Raw genomic sequence first — 20015 nt, 5'->3', positions numbered from 1 at the left:
GTATTTACAGAGCTAGGAGATAAATCGATATGATCACACCTCCAAAGCAACAGTTTGGACATATCCACTTGAGGATTTTGAGTGCAGGAGTTCCAATTATTCTGGAAGTAAATCTGTACATAGACCTATAGTAAAGGAGAATCACAAATAGCCTAAGCAGAGTAACTAATGTTCCCTTTCTCTTTTCATTTTCTTTGCTCTGGGCATACAGAATGGTGGCGGAATGCAGATGTGCATTCGCGTACCGGCACTGCCTTCTTCCCACCACTTCTTGGAATTTCTCCTCTGTTTGCCCCTCCTGCTCAAAACCACGACTCCACTTCATTCCATTCAAGGACCACAGGAAAAAGTACCAGAGGCAATTTGGAGAAGGGTAAGCTTTGGAACTGAAATGTAAATAAGATGCGTTACAGCCAATTCTTCCTGCCTGGAGAATGTATATACCTTTTCTTTGAATTCCTGATTCACGTGGATCATATACACATGCTGCAGACAATGGGATTTTTTTCCTCTGTGTGTGTGTGTGTGTGTGTACGTATGTATGTGCGTACACACACACACACACACATATGGGCATGTCTGTCACAATGAATGAAATGGTGATGTGCACGCACGTTAGATTTTCAACAGGAGGTATTGGGTCCTACTGCTCTGTAACTTTTCCTAACTTTATTTATATCTTTATTTATATTTATATTTATATTTATATTTATATTTATTTTATATATATATATATATATATATATATATATATATATATATATATATATATAAATAAAAAAAAATAAAAAAGCCTGTTAGTTCAATCCAGGTATTATGCTAGGAAAGCAATAAGCCTATAAGTTTATAATTTTGTGCCAGTTTTAAAAAATACCTATGACTGTTACTCCTCAGAATATGCCAGTTTTTCTCTTCAAGTGTGCTTGCCTGAAATTTTCAGTATTTATATTTATTTAATACATTTCTATACTACCATTCTGCCAAGGCACCCAAGGTGGTTTACAGTTTTTAAATACTAAAACAAATAAACAAATGTTACTCAACCCCCCACCAAACACCAGAATATAGTTCTATCACGCCGACTGAATGTAGTTGTCTCTGCAGTGTCACTGTGCTTCCTCACCCTATACACTTAAAATAGTTAATTTATTTGACAGTTTCCATTTAACACTTCCCTTGATTTTTTTTACAATGTTCACACTAAGCATATTGTTTTCTTTTACTGAAGAGTTTTCAGTATGTATGTAAAAACCTCTTTCAAAATGGATCCCATTACAATTAGTGCATGTGTAAGTATATTTGACTCTCACTTGTGTTTGATATTTGCTAAAGCTTAGTTTTCTTTTTTTTATTGTTTTTCAAGGTGTTAATGGATCAGTAAATGGGAACAGTACCACTTCAGTATCAGGCATCAACACATCTATATTATCTACCACCACTACAAGTTCTGCAGGACAGGCAAAGGTTATAACCTCAGTAGGAGGAAGTCGTAAATGTAACCAGGAACAAAATAAAAACCAGATTCTGGATGCCAGAGCTGACAAAATAAAGGATAAGGTAAACTGAGCAAAAAATATTAATTTCAAAGACATATTAACATCAGCCTAGCAAGGAAAATCTTTTTGCAAAAGAAGGTCCCTTGCTGGATTGGAAATGGTGTGTACAGCAACTGCTAATGCTGCTAATGTGGATGGACATCCACACCATTCTGGAAAACTTGATGAATGTGTCCATTGATGGGATATGCATGTTTATCTGGGACTACTAGTTGCATACATACAGTTAGAACTGGATCAAGTCTGAAGAGTGTACTAACAAAGGTACTCCTAGATCTGTCCTAACACATTGTGCAGTCGCATGCATCAGAACAACAACAATAACCTGGCTTTTGTTTATTTTATTTATTTATTTAAAATATTTCTTGGCTGCCTTTCAGGGCAGTAGGCCTCCCAAGGCAGCTTACAACAATAAAATACATAAAAACAATTAAAATATTAAAAGTGATAAAATATAAAAACAATAAAACCAACAACAATGTTAACAGCAGCAACAGCAACAATAGCAGTCATACCAGTAGAAGGCCAAGGTAAAATAATATGTTTTCAAGGCCTTCTTAAAAGTCTGCAATGATGGAGCATGGCGGACCTCCAATGGCAGCTTGTTCAAAGGTCTGGGGCCACTGCAGAGAAGGCCCTCTCACGTGTGGTCACCCACCTGACTGCTCTAATGGGTGGGCAAATGAGGAGGGCCTCTCTTTTTGATCTTTAAAATGCAGGCAGGCTGATATGGGTGTAGACTTCAAGTAACTGGGTCCCAAACCATTTAAGGCTTTAAAGGTCAAAACCAGCACTTTGGATTGGGCTTGGAAATGCACCAGTAACCAGTGCAGCTGGTGCAGTATAGGTGTTGTATGTTCGAATCGCCTTGCCCCCACCAATATTCGGACTGATGCATTCTGCACAAGCTGGAGTTTCAATTCCAGTTGTAATTCCAATTCATAGGTTGTTTAACCCATGAATTTGCAGGGCCACACCAGAGCAAGCATACTCTCTACCACAAGCTGGCCACTTCCACTTTGCAACCACTTTCATAAACAACTCAGGAACACCCTGTACTGCTGGTTGTTTGATATGACATGCAGACCCAGAACTCTGAGTTGCTGTGAGACAAACAGCCCAGAGCATTAACCCAACAACAAGCTGTGGATTAAAACTCTGGATTATGTGTTCCTCAACAATTCAAGAGTTCCAGATTCACAAGTCAAATCATGCGGGAACATCCCTGGGTTGTTTATGAAAGCTGACACAAAGCAGAGGTGGCGAGTGGGCAGAAGGCAGTGCACTCGCTTGCTGTTGTACAACCCCAACTTGTAAGAACTGTTTGGTTGAAACATTGCCTTTGAAAATGATGCTACCCAGTAGATCAGCATGAACATCAGTAATGTAGCACTTCATGTTTGCAAAATCTTATACAATCTTTATTTTGTTTTGCCTCACAACAACCCTCTGGGATAGTCCACAATTATCCCCATTTTACAGATGGGAACTGAGGTTGAGAGGCAGTGAAATGCCCAATGACACATGATGAATTCCATGATGGATTCCATTGTGGAGGCAGGACCTCAACATAGGTCTTGCAGGTTCAAGTTCAGCTCTGTCTTCTGGTGCACATAGAGATACATCTGAAGACTATTGTGTTCCTATTAGTAAGAGTTGGGTGATCAGATAGTGAAAGATTTTTAACAAATTTTATCTTTCTTCTTAGAAACCCAGAAAGAAAACAGTGGATAGTTCCAGCAACAGTGAAAGTGATTCTGGCTCCTCTTCGGACACCTCCAGTGAAGGCATTAGTAGCAGCGACTCAGATGATTTGGAAGAAGATGAGGAGGAGGAGGAAGAGGAAGATCAAAGTGCTGAAGAAAGTGAAGATGATGACTCTGATTCAGAGAGTGAAGCACAGCAGAAAAATAAGAACAAGGTGTGATAATCTTAAGAGTTGCCTTAAATTGCTGAACAGTATTTTAAAGGCCAGTCTCTGTAGCTTTATGTGGTTGGCTTACTGGATAGTGCAGACCATATTTTGGCAGTAGTCAACCTTGCTCCTTTTTGCCAGCATAACCTGCATGCTGCTGTAATTCCAATAACGGGAGCAGGAGGAAGACCACATACAAGAGGTCTCACATTATACCATACAATCATAAACAGAAATAGTCAGCTCTTCTCAGAAACTTGATCCATAATGGACATTAGTTGGGCTGGTTCACAGGCTGGAGCTTCTCCAACCCTCCTTTAGGACAAATGGTATAGGATGCTTCCACACTAGGGTATTGCTTCTCTGCAGTCAGTCGGCACTGCAATTAAAATGGTGGTTCCTCACAGCATTCAAGGGCCAAACTAGATGTGACATTAACTGTGTGATTCCAATTAATGTGTCTAGTTTTAAAAAAATTAAATAGCTTTGTGTGTGTGAGAGAGGGGGGGGGAAGAGAGAGAGATTAGGGTCAGAACCATGTGGAGAGGGCCACCCCTTTTCCCCCATGCTGTGGCCTCAGTTAAAATGGTCTCTGCCCCATGTGTTATTAACCTAGATAATCCATTTGCATGCCATGCAGTGTCTGCATAGGGATGATGTGCACTGCACAAAACTGAAGACCAGTGCTGGGAGGAGCAGCCACTCTTCCCAGCACTGGCCAAGTCCTTTGGGGATGTGTGTCATGCCTAAGAGGACTACACATCCTGTGCAAAGAGAGGGACTCAGCTAGCGCTGGATGGTGTAGCACCGGCCAAGTCCCTTTCTCCGTGATTCTCTCCAACCCTGAGTTCCGTACCTCTCAACATGGAGAAAAGCAAAATGGGCGAAGGGAATGGGTGAAGGGGATGACCCAGTGGATGTGTCCTGTCAAGGGCTGCTTGGAGGGCTCTCTCAGTCTAATCCAGTAGCCAAGTCCAGACGCAGACAAAGGGATTCTTTTCAAAGCTTTATTCTTCTTTCACAACTTAACAACTCTACAGGTAGCAACTAGATCTGAGCAGCAGCATCCCTATGCCCTAAGTTGGAACAGTTGGTCCCCGTTTGAAAGGCAATTACTGGCAGACCCCTGAATATACGGACTAGGGAGAATCCCTCCCCTTTTCCCTTGGATCCTCTGTGCGCAACCGTTCTTTGAGCGCCAACCGGGCGCTACGCCTCCTTTCCGCGCTCTCCATTTGGCGCCGCTCTCTGCGTCTGCGCCGCGCATCCAACCAGTCTGCTATCGGTGCTGGGTCACTCCCTGGACTGCTTTCTAATCTAGGAATGTTGGTGGGAGGAATCTCTATCAGCTGCGGGCCCTGGGAAAAAGGGGCGCGCTCCTCTCCCAGGAGCGACTGCTCTTCCTCCGAATCAGAACTACTCTGGGATTCTATGGGCTCAGTGTCCACCCTGACATGTCCATTCCCACTGATGTCATTTGGCTCACCCAAAATTGGTTCTGCACCCCTGCTTTAACTAGTAGCTTTCTGTGTGGCTGAGGCCATGGCATTTCATAAATGCTGTTATGTCAGTTCCTATTCCCTGCAGGGCAGGAGGGGTGTCTTTAATTATTCTTCTTTGAACCCTGAGCAAGTGTGCTTTTAAAAAAAATATATTTTAATGAGTGCAACCTAGCAACTGTGATAATAAAAATCACAAATGATGGTGAGCAATTGCTCTGGTTGCAAAGAGTAAAACAGAATTAAAACCACCCCTCCCCTCCTCTCTGATACAGGGAACAGGAATTTATTAATTAACAGCAATTCAGAAATGCTGTGGCCACTAAATAGCTGCTTTAAAAGAAAGGGGCAAGAAGGAAGCTACTAGTTAAAGGGGTTGAAGCCCTGAAAAGGCTCAATTTCACTTTGCCAGGCCATGCTGAATATGCTGAGAATATAACTGTATTGTAAGAGAAAACACACACTACAAAATAGGTCTGAGAAAAGACAGAAGGACAAAACAGAAACACTGGAATGCAGTGGGAGAGCAATGGCATCCTTTCTATGTAAAAATGGCTAAATATATTAATTCCATAATAAATGGCTGTATTAGAAGTACCCATTGTTATTTTCCTCTTAAAATGGAATCTATTAAAAAAAAAAACAGGCTATAATAAATAAACCATCATAACTAGTGGAAGACAGCTTTTCCTGGCTGCTAATAGTTTTCTAAAATAGGTGCAGTACAATCCTATACATGTCAACTCAGAAGTAAATTGAGCTAAATGGGATTTGCTCCCAGGCAAGCTATGTATAGGATTGCAGCCTTAATGTCATAAGACAAACTAAAGCACCTTAAATTCATTGGCAGATACATTCTAGGAAAGAACTGACCCATGGCATTTTATTTTATTGTAAACTAGGTAAATCTAAAATAGATATCAGGCAAATGAAGTACGCTGTGTCGCAGAGGTTCAGATGTCCTGAATGTTGCCATGACTACTGAATTCTGTTTACAGCAGCTCTTTTCCTCACATAGCAGTTAACACTGTCCAGTAACCAGTAGCCAGAATGTAAACCTCAGTGTTCCGTTAGGTTAATAGTGTGGCATACATTCAAAAGTAACTGAATTTTTCAAAGCAGTATATTTTTCCTTCTAAACCTTAACTTCACATGGTAAAAGGATCTGACAGGAAATAAGCTGAAGGAGATATATTGTAAGGTTATTTTAAGATTATTACAACATAAAGAAGTTTTAGTTCCTGTGTCTGTGTGTTGTGAGTGTGTTAGTGTGCCAGTGGCAGTGGCAGTACAACCTGTTGTTTTTGTTTTGGATTGCTGTGGGACTAATTTAGCAATTAATTGCTATCCTTATGAACTACTAGATCCTCAATTTTAAGTTTGTGTGTGCATAAATATTTTATTAATTTCACTATAATTGTATCCCACATTCCTATATATTCAAAGCAGCTAACAATATAGTCAAACAACAATCAAGATATATTTCTGTACTTTCAGGTGCTAATGCATAGTGGACCAGACATGAAAGCAGATGGACAAAAGCCCCAGGAAAAGCCCCAGGAAAAGAGAACACACCAGCCAATACCTCTTGTGTCTGATAGCCAGACTCACTCATCATTCCAGTCCCAGCAGAAGCAGCCTCAGGTTTTGTCACAGCAGCTTCCCTTTATTTTCCAAAGCTCTCAGGCAAAGGAGGAATCTGTGAACAAACACACAAGCGTAATACAGTCTACGGGATTGGTGCCCAATGTGAACCCTTTGTCTTTGGTAAATCAAGCCAAAAAGGAAACTTTCTTAAAACTTATAGTTCCTTCTCCTGATCTACTCAAGGCAGGGAATAAAAATACCTCTGAAGAACCTAGCCCTTTGACCATTGATGTAAGATCAAACCGGGTGAGAAGATCTTAGTTTTCGTTGTACACTCTGTACTCTGGGGGAGGGTTCGTTTTTCATTTAGGCTATATGACAGGTTTCATCTTGGGACAGATAAAAGGCAGTTTTAGTTCAACATAGTGGAAGGTTTAAAAGTCTATAGTTGTCTTTACAACTGTACAGTACATACAGTAAATGGGCTTAGATTGTTTAATTGTGTTATTTTAGCATTACAAATACTTTAGAAATGGCTTTTCTTACATTCAATGATAAATCTACCATAGTTGCTTCCTAGAATCAATGTAGTATGAAAGTTGTGGGACATCAAAAATTCACCTGTAGTTAGTAAGAATACTGTCAAGAAATGTCAGTCAGTGCGGTATAGTGGTCAGAGTGTTGAACTAGGACTGAGAAGGCCCAGGTTCAAATCCCACTCAGCCATGAAACTCGCTGGGCAAACCACCATCTTTCAGCCTAACCTACCTCACAGGGTTGTTGTGAGGGCAAAATGGGGTGGATGGTGAGAACCATGCATGTTGCCTTGACCTTGGAGGAAAGGCGGAATATAAATGTAACAAATATACTGACCCCTACGGTAGAGCATTTACCAGAGCTGGCACCATTAGACCTATTGTGGAGTAGCTTGTTCTTTCCTTTATCCTCCAAGCAGCTATCATTTTGTGAGAACTTAGCAGTCCACATGAATGCCCAAACATACAGAGGCTCGCCTTACATAAGCTTCCTTCTTCCCTTTTGAGGGGGAAGAATTGCACGGCATCATGTACCTCCATACCATTCAGGTTTAATGTGGAGTGCCTGGTTTGTACTAAATAGTATATGCATAATGAAAGGAAAGGTGGACGCTTTTTTCTCCACCTTGAGAGTGATGATACTGCCCATTTGTCATACATACCAATGTATGAACTGGGTTTCAGTCCCATCCTGCTGGAGTCCCCAAATGCAAAAGAGGGATCTGTAATGCTGATCAGTGGAGGAATGAAAAGACAGAAGGCTGAATGGAGATAGGAGCTACAGAGGAAGCACTAACCTGCCATTGAAAGAGCTTCCAGGAGACTCCTCCTATCAGCAGTTTTGTTTTGACTGCACAGGTCTTCTCATGAATAATGGCCTACTTACAAACAAGGCAAAAGAACCAGGAAATGTGGGGTAAATGAAGAGCCATATGTAAAAGACAGAGGAAGCAAAGACCAAGGAGGGAAGGAGTTCTGTGCTTCTCTCTGGTGAGGTAGGGAGGGAGAGGATGGATCTCCTGGGAGGGGAAGTAACAGGGTTGGCATAATGTGCTTCTCTTTGACTTAGGCCAAAGGGGTCAAAGCCTTGTCACATACCCCTTCCTTACATGGGGCCATTTTTCTGTAAGCCCTAATGCTACCTGAAAGCCCATTGTTTTGTATGAGCACTGGGGCCATAGCTGTGCGTAGGTGCAGCTACACCCATTGGTACTGCTGTCCCAGTGTTTACTTCCAGTTTCTGGGTGTTAACCATGCAAATGACTTTAGCTATTTGCTCTTTTAAAAGTCCTGCTAGTTGTATACTTTAACAAAGAGGGAAAGGAGTGCACATGCTGCATAGATTTTTCTTTAAAACACTTATATTAAAAGTTAATAAAATGGCGGCCCAACTCTGCTTGGAGAAAGTGCTGTATCCTACTACACACAACTTTAAAAAAAGTTAGTAGAGCATGACGGGGCTGGAACTATTAAGCTGGTGAGCACACAGCTTCCAAACAATTAAAGAAAAGAAAAATGCCACTCTAAATTAAACTTGTAGGCATGGGGTATAGTTTTATGCCTCATCACAAATCCCATGTCTCAGATACACCCAGTAGGGGCCTGTGGCATTTGGACAAGCACATTCTACACAGCAATTACAACAGCAATGGATTCGGTATCTGAGGAAAGTATTGTAGTTTCCTAGATACCAAGTATTGCACTTGAATTGCACAGAAGACATGCAGCCTTGAGGCAAGGACAGTGCAGAAGAAATTAGTGGAAAGGTTCTGCATTAGTATCAGATCTGTAGTACCACCTCTAGCAATATCGACCAGAAGCTCTATTCATGGATGAGCACAATGGGCCCCACAAATGTAGTACTAAAGTGACATTAGAGATGAAGTGTAGCAATTAACTACTTGGAAATATAAGTGTTTGTTTTGCTTCAGATATTTTTACTAGGTTCATGGGAACAGACAAATCACACATCAAGACACTGTCAACTCTGAGCTGTCAGACATCTTGGAAGGAGGGTCTAGTTAGTCACTGTAGGCGCAGAGCTACTTCAGACTTTGCAAAGAGGGACAAGAGGGGAAGCATGGAATGATTTGCATTTTCTCTTCTCATCCTTCTAGAACTTATCCAGAGTGAGAGAAAGGTGTGATTTGTGCTAATCCGCCAATACAGATACAGAATGCACCTCTCTCTCTCTCTCTCTCTCTCTCTCTCTCTCTCAGTGAGACCCAACCTTGCACTTCCTTTCTTCCTGCTTCCTTGGAATGTCCTAATCAGATTTTAGATTTGTGAGCTGCAGGCCTCTTAACAAACAGATGGAGCAAAAAATAAACTTCAGGGGGACTTGCTGTGCCAACCTTAGAATTCTATGACGAGCCCAATATTGAGTTTCATATTTTGAAATGTCTGTCAGACTTGGCCTCCGCAAAGAAAAAGGAAAAATTGGCATTTAATTTCCCATCATTTCCTCTTCTCTCACAATATTGGAGGATTCTTACACTTATGAACCTGTGCTGTTGCGCACAAGCACAAAAGCCTACAGAAACATTTGGATATGTTATAAAGACTGAGCTTGGATCCAGCAAACGCCTACTGCATATAGAAGGCTACTTCCATCAGCAGGAGGGTTTTGATCCAGCACAGCTTTTCCACAAGTCAGAATGTGGGAGGAGGTGATATTTGCTGATTCTTCCCTGCCCTTGCAGTTCCCTATATCCCTCCAAAATCTGCTCCAGAGGGTTGAGGGATAGTATGAAAGGTGGGGCTGGGGGGTCACAGAGTGATTGGGAATCAATGGAAATTGCTTCCCCATCCCTTTCTGCCAGCATGAGTGTTTGGAGCAGAACTCCACTCAAAGACCTTCCCACTGGTGGAATAGAAGGATCCAACCCAATGCATTACAATGCATTAATCTTGCAAGGAAAGAGTAGGACTGCCTTCCAGATGTTTTGGACTTCAACTCCTATCAGCCCCAGCCACATGGTCAATGGTCATGAATCCTGGTAGTTTTAGTCCAAAATATCTAGAGGGCACCAAGTTGGGAAAGGCTGGATTAGGACTTTTGGCACGCTGATGATATTTAGGAAGCTTAGCAACTAAAAATTGATAATTTGGAATTGAAAATGCACTCCAGTAGAAGAATCTAACTAACCTAAACACATTTACTTCATTTTTGTTAGTTTTGGTTACATAGTGGACATTGTTACACTGAGTATATTAATCTTCCATGATAATTCTATATGATTACTCTTTTTATATTTTCTGTATTTTTTTCTGCAGAAGGTATGGTATTCTTATTGCCTTTGAAATAAGTCTGAAGAATACTCGTATAGCCTGGTTTGTATGATCAAATTGACCCATGGGGCTGTGGGTGTTTTATTAACGATGCCAACAACCCACCCACACTGGGGTTCCACAATATGACACATTGCAGCTGGGGGGGGGGTATGGAATGGGTGTCTGTGGGTACCAGCAAACCACAGTGGCCTATTTAAGTCACATGGGTTCATTTGATCATGTGAACCAGGTCACAGTGTAATTATACCAATGGTATTGGCACAAAAGTAGTGATAATTCCATATTAAAAGTCAGTGAGAACTGGATGGCATGATCAAGTTGTGTATTGATTGTTTTCTTTTGTTTTTCAAATGGGAATGGGTAATAGGTTGTCTAGCAGGGTTTTTTTTCAGACACCATGGATTTTTTTTTTTAATCATATATTAACTGTCAGCTCATGCTTTCTAATTTTCAGTTACAATGCTTGATTTTTTTTAGCTCCTGTTTTGTTGTTATGCAACGGTATTTTGAAATCAGTGCTACATTTTTTCTGACTAAGCTTTACAAATTACTTGTAGTTTCATTTCGTTGGCATTCACATGGATTACATTTGACAACAGGGTTTTGAATGGGCAGGTTTATAAGACAGAGACACCACAGATGGGAAGATTGAAACACTTTAGCAGCAGTTAACCACTGAAGCATGCAATATGCCTCCCTATTGGAAGAACAGTTGTGATATTTTATTTATACCCCATTCCTAAATCCTGTTTACGTAGATGTAAGTCCCATTGATTATAGTCGATCTTGCTTCCAGGTAAGCAGGACTGGAAACGTCCTTCTTTCATAACAAATCCTTGCGAACATTAACATGGCTCTGTTTTTTCCTGTATCAAGTAAATGTATTCAGAGGTTAGAAATGAGAGATCTTTCATAATTAACTGTGGGACATCCCTTACCCCTTTTTTCTGCATGTGTAGTAGTGACTCTTCAGAATGACAGAGAACACATTCCGCTTCCTTCTCTTCCTGCAACATCCTTAGTGAGGGACAATTAATCAATGGAATGTTACTTAAACTACCTCTTACTATTATTTATGAAGTCCAAGGCAGCTTACATATTTACACAGCTATTTATAAGAACATAAGAAGAGCCACACTGGATCAGACCAAAAGTCCATCTAGTCCAGCATTCTGTTCCCACAGAGGCCAACCAGATGCCTCAATGGGAATTCTACAGGCAGGATAATAGTGCCATAGCATCCTCCCACTCATGTTCCCCATCAACTGGTATTCAGAGACATAATGTTTCTGATGCTGAAGGTGGCATATAGACATCATGACTAGTAGCCACTGATAGCTTTATCCTCCATGAGGATAAGCTCACCATCTATTTAAGTTAATTTTTTAGAGCTCAGTTATTAAGGCATTTTCTATGGCATTTAGGTATACCTTTTGCTGTCTTCTGTGTTTCTGCAGGAACAGTACAAACAAACATTCCCAGCACAGGTGAAGAAACAACACGAGTCATCCAAGAACCTGAAAAAGGTTATCACAGCATTATCAAGTCCAAAGCCAAGCAGTTCATCACCAGCTCATCAAAAACACACCTCTTTAGAAAACAACCATTCTAACCCTTTCTTGACCAATGCACTTTTAGGTAATCATCAACCCAATGGAGTAATTCAGAGCGTCATTCAGGAGGCTCCTCTCGCGCTTACCACCAAATCCAAATCTCAGCCCAAGGTCAGCGAAAACATATCTACTTCCAGCAGCATAACCTTTTCCTCACCAGTAAATTTAAGCACGTGTGGGAAAAAGACACCAAGCAACCGGACACCTGTTATGTCTTCTACCTCTCCATTATTACCTGGTCCAACAAAGGAAAAGGCAGTCAGCAATAATACAATGACAGCAGTAAAAACACAACAAAACCATCCTTCTGCAAAATCATTAGTTGAACAATTCAGAGGAACAGATTCAGACATCCTTAGCAGTAAAGATTCTGAAGATTCAAATGATGAGGATGAAGATGACGACGAGGACGAAGATGAGGATGATGAAGATGAAGATGAGGATTCTGATGACAGTCAATCAGGTTTATTTAATTTAAAGAAACTGTGTTAAATGCATGTTCACAGCATTCTAAAAGCCATTCTCTTCCTTCCTGCAAACGCCATGGTCAGTATCCAACCGGGTGAAACCACTAACATAAATTGTGTTGCGCTGGCGTAAACTGCTCTACTGCAGTGCCAGTAGCATTCCAGGGAAATCAGCGTGCCAGCGTGCTGTTGGTCTTGCGCAAGAATAGTTATGTTAGCACAATGTAATTTACATTAGGAGTTGTGCCCTGTTGGATCCTGCCCCATGAGTAGTCATACTGAGGCTCATTGTTCCATCCTGGTTCCCATATGAAACTGTTAATCCCCGAGATCAGAACAATAGAGATATTTATTGATGAACCAGCCGAAATGAAGCATAATATTGGCCATACTCAAAACATTGTTGTTGCTGCTGCTGCTGCTGATAGATCACTATTTGGGATAGGAAACAGTAGTTATGAGAGAGACATTTAGTGGGGTGAAGGTTGATGAATAAGTTCTAAAGGGTGTGAGGATTTATTACTAGAGTATGAAGCCTTGGGAGGGTAGTGGGGAGGTGAGCGAGGCAGGCCTGAGGCATTAATTTAAATATTTTCATTTAAAAATTTTAAACACACTGAACTGGAAATAAGCCCCATTATGCTTAGTGGGATTTACTTCAAGTAAGTGTACATAAAAATAGGGTGTTAAGAGTTACAAACAAGTTTTGCTGTATGTCCTATACATATCTGGGCAGAGGTTCCATTGAGGTAAATGGTGCATGCTCCCAGATAAGAGGGTATAGGATTGCAGCTAACAAACTTTTGGACATCATATGAAGTTGTATCATGCACAGTCCTGTAGGCTCCAATAAGGAACCAAAACTAATTAAAGCTATGTGGAGTCCAAACTTAGCACCTTAAATTTTGCCTAAAGTGATGATGAGAATAGCTGGAATGTTCTGCACTGGCTTCAATTTGTGAACTATCATCAGTGGCAGAAGAGCTGTATGCTGTTAAACCTTAAACAGACCTGCACACCTCGTGAACCACCAAGCCAAATGCAGCCCACCAGACAGACATGTATGGTGATCATGAAGGCCTCAAGAAATGTCTAGTTTTTGTTGTGTACCTGGGCCTGAAAAAACAACACTTCAGTAGGCCACAATATATGGTTGGTGGGCTGTGTTTGCTGTGTCATAAGTTGTGCAGGCCCGACATTAAGTCAGAAAAAGGACCCAAGATGGATTTTCAAAGCCATAAATGTATGCTGCCATGCTCCCCAAATGGGGTGGTGATAATATATTGTAGGGCAATAAGATGGTTTTACTTCTGGATCAGGATGTGAAGCTAATGAGTGGGTCCAAAACAAACATAGCATTCCGCTAGTTGGTTTTTTGCGCTAAATTGTTTGGAATTCTTATGTACTTCTTGCTTATATATTTCCCCATAGTCCAAATGAATGCTAGAATAAGGCTGCATTCATTTATTCTAATTCATGGTCCTCTCTGTTTCCTCAAAGAATCTGACAGTAATTCAGAAGCCTCCGATACTGAAGGATCAGAAGATGATGAGGAAGAAGATGATAAAGACCCAGATGAATCAGAGACTGACACGGAGGGAGAGAAGTCTGCAATTAAGTTGAACAAAATGGCTTCCTCTGCCAAAAGCTCTTCCATCAGTCTCGCAGCTTGCTCAACACCACTTAATCTCCAAGTGGCAAAGACACCGAGTTCTGCTCCAGCTGCTTTATGCCCTGAGTCTCCCTCACCAGTCTTTGTGGGCACACCTTCCCCTGGGCTTACTTCAAGCACCCACTGTGGTATTGCAGTTATTTTATATAACAACATGTTGTTATGAGAGAGATTTTCTTTTGTCTGAATCTAACAGGGATCACAACTCTTCAGCACTTTGCAGACTCCTGCCCTGTTACATTTGCATTCTTGCATCTCAGCACTACATTGCGTTCCATTTTCTGGCACAAAGATTAACCCATGTACTGGAAAAAGTGTGCTCTTCATAATGTAAGAATGGCAGAGTATCTCTTGCACCCCACTGGGAAGCTGTGCCACAAACTATGCCTTCCAGTGAAAAATGACTGTATATTCCCCTTTTCCCCAAAGTGTTATCCTAACTCTTGGCCTGGGGGTGAAGGAAGCTGAGGGAGTGAAGAGGCTTAGAACCACTTCCCACAGGGTGTTGTAGTCTGAGATTTGCACATTCATCTCACAGGCAACCAGACCTAACCCTACTTTATTCCCTGTTACACTCTTTCTGCCTGTCTTTCTGTTACAAGATGCAATTGAGGAATGCCGTCAACTGAATCAAAATTGGTTCTGCTCTTTGGTAGAGCATTGTCCTTCGGTAACTACAGGATCCTGATCCCACTTTGTCATCCAGTTTGCAATTTCGGACCTGGATGCTGTAGTTACCTAAAGACTTAGAGAATGTTTGGGATTCCCAGGTCCTGGATCAACACGGCAAACCTATAGGACCTGCTGCCACAAAATATGGTGATGACCACTGGCTTGAATGGCTTTAGAAGGGGATTAGACAAATTCATGGAGGAGAGGTCTATAGCTACATGGAACCTCCATGTTCAGAGGCAGTGATGGTTCAGATGTAGTGAGAAACCATTGTTTCCTGCTCTGAGAATAAGCTGTGCAAACCTTGAGTTCATTTGTGCCCCCCCTTCTCTTTTGTGCTCAAAAGGAGGAGATTGAAATACTCATATTCTGAGATGGCGGGTTAAGTGATAAATATAGTAGACAGGATGAATGTCCTGCTGAATGGATGTTTGCCTCTCAGTTGTTACCCCAGAAGAAGGCAAGGCAATCCAGTCAGAGTCTCATCCGCCTTTCCCAAGTCTTATTGACATTGTAAGTTATGTTTACACAGTGATTTCAGAAGCGTTACTTTGGAGGTAAGTCCCACTGATATCGATGAAACAGACATGCCTGTAAAAGGTGCAAAATTGCACGTGTTAGTTTATGCTTATAGATTTCAGTGGGACCTGAGGACATGTAATGTGTATATGGTCTAAAGGATATCATAGGAAGCCTCCTCACACCGAGTCAGACCATTGGTCCATCTAGCTCAGTGCTGTCTACACTGACTGTCAGCAGCTCTTCACGGTTCCAGGCAGGAGTCTTTCATACCTGGAGATGCCAGGGTTGAACTTGGGCCCCCTGAGCTATAGCACCTCCCATCAAACTGGGACATTGCTCAGGTGTTGGCTCCGTAACACCGAGATCCTCAAAATGCTTACTTGGAAGAAAATCCCACCAAGTGGTAAAATTCAAGTAAGCAACTGGGGTTACAGGAAGGATATTACAGACCTCCTACATTTTACTAAAATTAACCACATTTGGGTTGTAGAAGAGAAGTGACAAGGCATTTTGTTTCTATACGTCTTGTTTCTAAAAACACAGAATCTCATTGGTTACAAGTGAATCCTTTTAGGTATGCAGTAATGCTTGTGCATGCCCAGCAAACCTTTAATCTTTTCTCTCCCCCCCCCTCCACCTGCAACAGTGCACTTGCAGAACACTAAAATGTGGTGTGCATAGGAGGGAGAACTGTCAAGCTGTTTGTATGGGGAAAAGTAAAATGGAGGCCCAGCTGGGCTTGTCATGAGTTCCCCTGAATTGTACTTGAGGCATTCCAGCTTGTATACATATGTATAAGCGGTGTTTCCATGGGTACACCAGATTCCCCCCCCAATTTCCTATATAGCAGCTTTTGCACCAACTTCCAAAACTGCTTTTTAAACTTGAGGCATTGAAAAAATGGGTTGGGACTTCATTGTGAAGAGCTGTTGAACAGGAAAATGTCATTAAAGCTTGGGGCATGAACATCTGAGGTGTGTTCATTGTGTGAAAATATGGTCCGTGGAAAAGGATGAGATGCTTCATGTCATGTTATGTCATGTCAGCATTCTGAAAGGCCATAAACACACTGGTTCATGTTGGCTATGGAATTGCCATGAATTGGGATATTAACTGGAAGAAATACAATTCCTTGATTTCAATTAAACTTAAGGAAGTGCTGTTAGGACTTTCTTTTGATCTACTGTTTAATCAACAGTGTTGTTCCTAAATATGTTGCTTTAAAAGAATTCTTACAATACAATCCTATACATGTTTACTCAGAAGTAAGACTTACTCGCAGGTACGTGTGTATACAATTACCACCCTAACATTAGAAACGTACTAGTTAATTCTTAGCAAATTGTATTCTGCTAGTTTTTTCTTGTGTTTTTGACTAGGCACAGGGTGCAAGGAGAATGAGAGGACAGGGGTATAAATAACCTATTCAGTTATAGTATTTTTGGTCAAAAATAGCAAAACTGTAATTTCTGTTTGTTTCATTGTAAAATTAATCCATCAAATTCTGTTTAAGGTACTTCAAAAAGACGAAGAGTAACAGATGAGCGAGAATTGCGCGTTCCTCTGGAGTATGGGTATGTAAAATAAATTTCTGAGTTAAATTTCGGGAATCATTTGTTGGTGGCTGCTTACATTCTGAAAGGTAGTGATTTTAAGATGCCAGCATGACTTTATGATTGATATAAAAAGTTGAGTACAATAGTTATTTGTACTACATTTTCACATCAGATTTGCTTTCTTGAAAAGAGAGTAGTTGTCATTGTCAGCTTGGCAAATGTGTTTTCCTGAATCCATGTTTGCCGAAGTCACATGAAGGAGGAGGCACTTGTAGACGAGAATTCATGGGAGGTGTGGGTGCTTAGCCCCACTTGAACCTACTAATTCTGTCCAGAAAATCCCCCCTTCCCCTTGGGACGTATCTCAGTCAGCCAAGCTTCCATCCACTTTTGGAACCAGACTGGGGGTGGGGGATTATTTAAAACTACTTGCTGGGCCAATCAGGGGGAGTTAAGCCACTTCCGTCTGCTGATTCTTTTCAGCAAGTCTCCTCCCCCATTCTTACATTTGGCTTATGTGAAAAACACAGGATTGGGATACGTTTTCCTTGTAATGTCTGGTTCTGCACTGAGAAAGTGAGATCCAAGATTGTATTAACAAAGTGATCTCCCCCCAAAAATGTGGCGCACGTTTTGGGAGTGATCAAGAGAGCTAGAATTGCTCATCAATAATCTGCCGAGGAGGTGAATATTTCCATAGAAATCCATAAAGCTTCCTATAATACATAGTGCTAGGCAGCTTGACAGATAAAGCCATCCCTCTGTGTTTCTCTGAGCGAACTTGCCAAGTTTGGGATGGTCCCAACAGTTGGATGATTGGCAGGATGTGTCAACTTGCCAAGTTTGGGATGGTTTCCCTGCTGGGAAGTAGAACATCCATAGCCTGGCTGGCATCTGTCATTACTTGTGACTTGCCTCCTTCTTCCTTCCTACTCCTTCCGGTCGCCTGGTAATGAACTGTGTATAGCACTTTGCTCTTGCCTCACTCAGGCTTCCCTTATGACCCCATCTTTACCAAATGCCCTACCACAGGATTTTCATGCGGCAGCCCCCTGACTATTTTAAAACGGGCCTTAATGATCAGGGGTTTCGAGCCTCAGACCATGGCCCTCTGTGGTTCCCCAGATTGCCATGCCCCTTTCCTTGGCCCCGCCCCTTTCCCCTGAGGTGGGGGGAACCACCAATTGTTTGTGCATTTTTTTCCCATTCTAAAATGTTGAAATGCCTCTCCTAAGGTTTCGTGACTGGCAGTAAGAGCTTGAAGCTAAAATATGCTGGTATTTTTGGTCCTGCCCCTTTTGTGTTCAGCCCCACCCACCACTGGAGTGCAGCCCCCAAGAGATTCACTGAAATGGAATTCATCCCTCAAACTGAAAGAGGTTCGACACCCTTGCCCTAGATGCTGGTCGGCTTTTAAATAGATGCCTGTCCCTTTTTATGTTATAAATCGGAGTTTTTACTGTTCCTGTTATTTTAGATGTTTTATGCTGCACTCTCAGTTGATTGTATTTTTTATTTTATTGTTCTAACATTGTCTCTTGTCAAATAAAATTGGCTTCAAAGGTGCAGTAACAATATCTTAATTTTTTTTTTTAAGTGTTAGCTCTTGCTGGATCCTGGTCAGAATCAGTTTCTAACACTTCAGATTTCTTTATATATCCCAACTGAAATCGGAAACATCACCTCACATTCTACACTTCCCTTATCTTGAAACTATCCTGGGTTGCTTTAACTGTTCAGATGTCACATATACTCCATTCAGTAAATTGCAGCTGAACCTGGGCAGTTATTTCTGACTACGTTCTGCATCTAAGGCCCTCCTCTGGGAGTTTCCTCTGAGGGAGGCTCAGAGGGTGGCAGCAAGGGAGGGGGCTTTCTCAGTGGGGTCCCCCATTTATGGAATAATCTCTCTGACAAGGCCCGCCTAGCACCAACGTTGTCATCTTTTCAGTGCCAGATGAAAACTGCCCTTTTCTCTCAGGCATTTGGCAGTATATAATGAGTCTCTTGATTGTCTCTGGCTGATGGTTTTTGTTTTAGATATTTATTGCTGTTGTTGTTGTGTGTTATTTGTTCTATGTTATTACCTGAATAGTTTTATATTATATGTAATGTATTTTAATGGTTTTTAATTTTTGTGAACCACCCAGATTGCTTTGGCTATGGGGCGGTATAGAAATATAATAAATTATAAATGAATGACTTTCCCTTTTAGGGGCAGCTTTTGGTCTTTGGGTGACTACAGGAGCAAGTCTTGCACAATGTTTCCTTTTCTGCATCCTGCCATATATCCAGTTCCCTTTAAGATCCCTTGGGGTCTAGAGAATCACAAATTGGACTTGGGAAACCTGAGTTTATTACTGAAGCTTGCTGTGTAAGGCCAGTCACTATCGCTTTGCGTAATTTACTTTGTTTAACGGCCTTCTCCAAGCTGGTGCTTTCCAGATGCATTTAACTGCAACTCCCATCATTCCTAGCCAGCGTGGCCAATGATGGGAGTCGCAGTCCAACACATCATGAGGGCACCAGGTTGGGGAAGGCTGTTGTATGAATATATGACATTTCCTTATACTTTGGCCCGTATAGGTCAGCACTCGGTCAAACTTACTTCCAAGTAAAATGTGCTGCCAGGTTGTCATTTTGTATTTTGCTACTTTTTCTGAGAACTGAGAACTTTAGTCCTATTCATGAGTTATTTGACTGAGTTCAGTGGCCTCTCAAGAAGCGTGCATTGGATTGCAGCTGTGCAAGCCTGATCCTGTGCATGTTTGCTTTAGTGGAGGTCCATTGACTTCACATTGTGACCAGAATTTCTGTCTTTGTTTATCTCTTCGCATATAATTATTTACTGCAGCTGGCAAAGAGAAACAAGAATAAGGAACTTTGGTGGCCGCCTTCAAGGAGAAGTAGCATATTATGCACCGTGTGGAAAGAAGCTAAGGCAGTACCCTGAAGTAGTAAAGGTATATTTAAAACGTTATGCTTTCTGGTACTCACGAAGCATGCTTGTTATTTTTAAAATGAACTTTTTCTTCCTGTAAAGTTCCTTGATGCAAAATGGTTAATGGTTAAAAGAGGCTAATGTACCTTAACTTGCCTCTTTATTGACCTCTTGTAAATTCATAT

The 20015-nt window shown here is 41.4% G+C and overlaps 1 protein-coding gene across 1 annotated transcript in view; it reads left to right on the top strand.

The window, feature by feature from the left end:
• Positions 1–20015, top strand: part of BAZ2B (bromodomain adjacent to zinc finger domain 2B) — a 144268-nt gene that overhangs the window by 50625 nt on the left and 73628 nt on the right. Inside the window, exons 4-11 of the mRNA XM_084811337.1 lie at positions 212–373; positions 1364–1557; positions 3265–3477; positions 6468–6863; positions 11845–12463; positions 13968–14267; positions 16847–16907; positions 19744–19852. Of these exons, the coding sequence (XP_084667463.1) occupies positions 212–373; positions 1364–1557; positions 3265–3477; positions 6468–6863; positions 11845–12463; positions 13968–14267; positions 16847–16907; positions 19744–19852 (2054 nt within the window). The remainder of the gene's footprint in view (positions 1–211; positions 374–1363; positions 1558–3264; positions 3478–6467; positions 6864–11844; positions 12464–13967; positions 14268–16846; positions 16908–19743; positions 19853–20015) is intronic.

Source organism: Heloderma suspectum, chromosome 1, assembly GCF_057233095.1.
Source record: "Heloderma suspectum isolate Gila_16-S chromosome 1, 16-S_ref, whole genome shotgun sequence".
NCBI classification, from domain to species: Eukaryota; Metazoa; Chordata; class Lepidosauria; order Squamata; family Helodermatidae; genus Heloderma; species Heloderma suspectum.
This window is presented reverse-complemented; position numbering and strand designations above follow the sequence as displayed.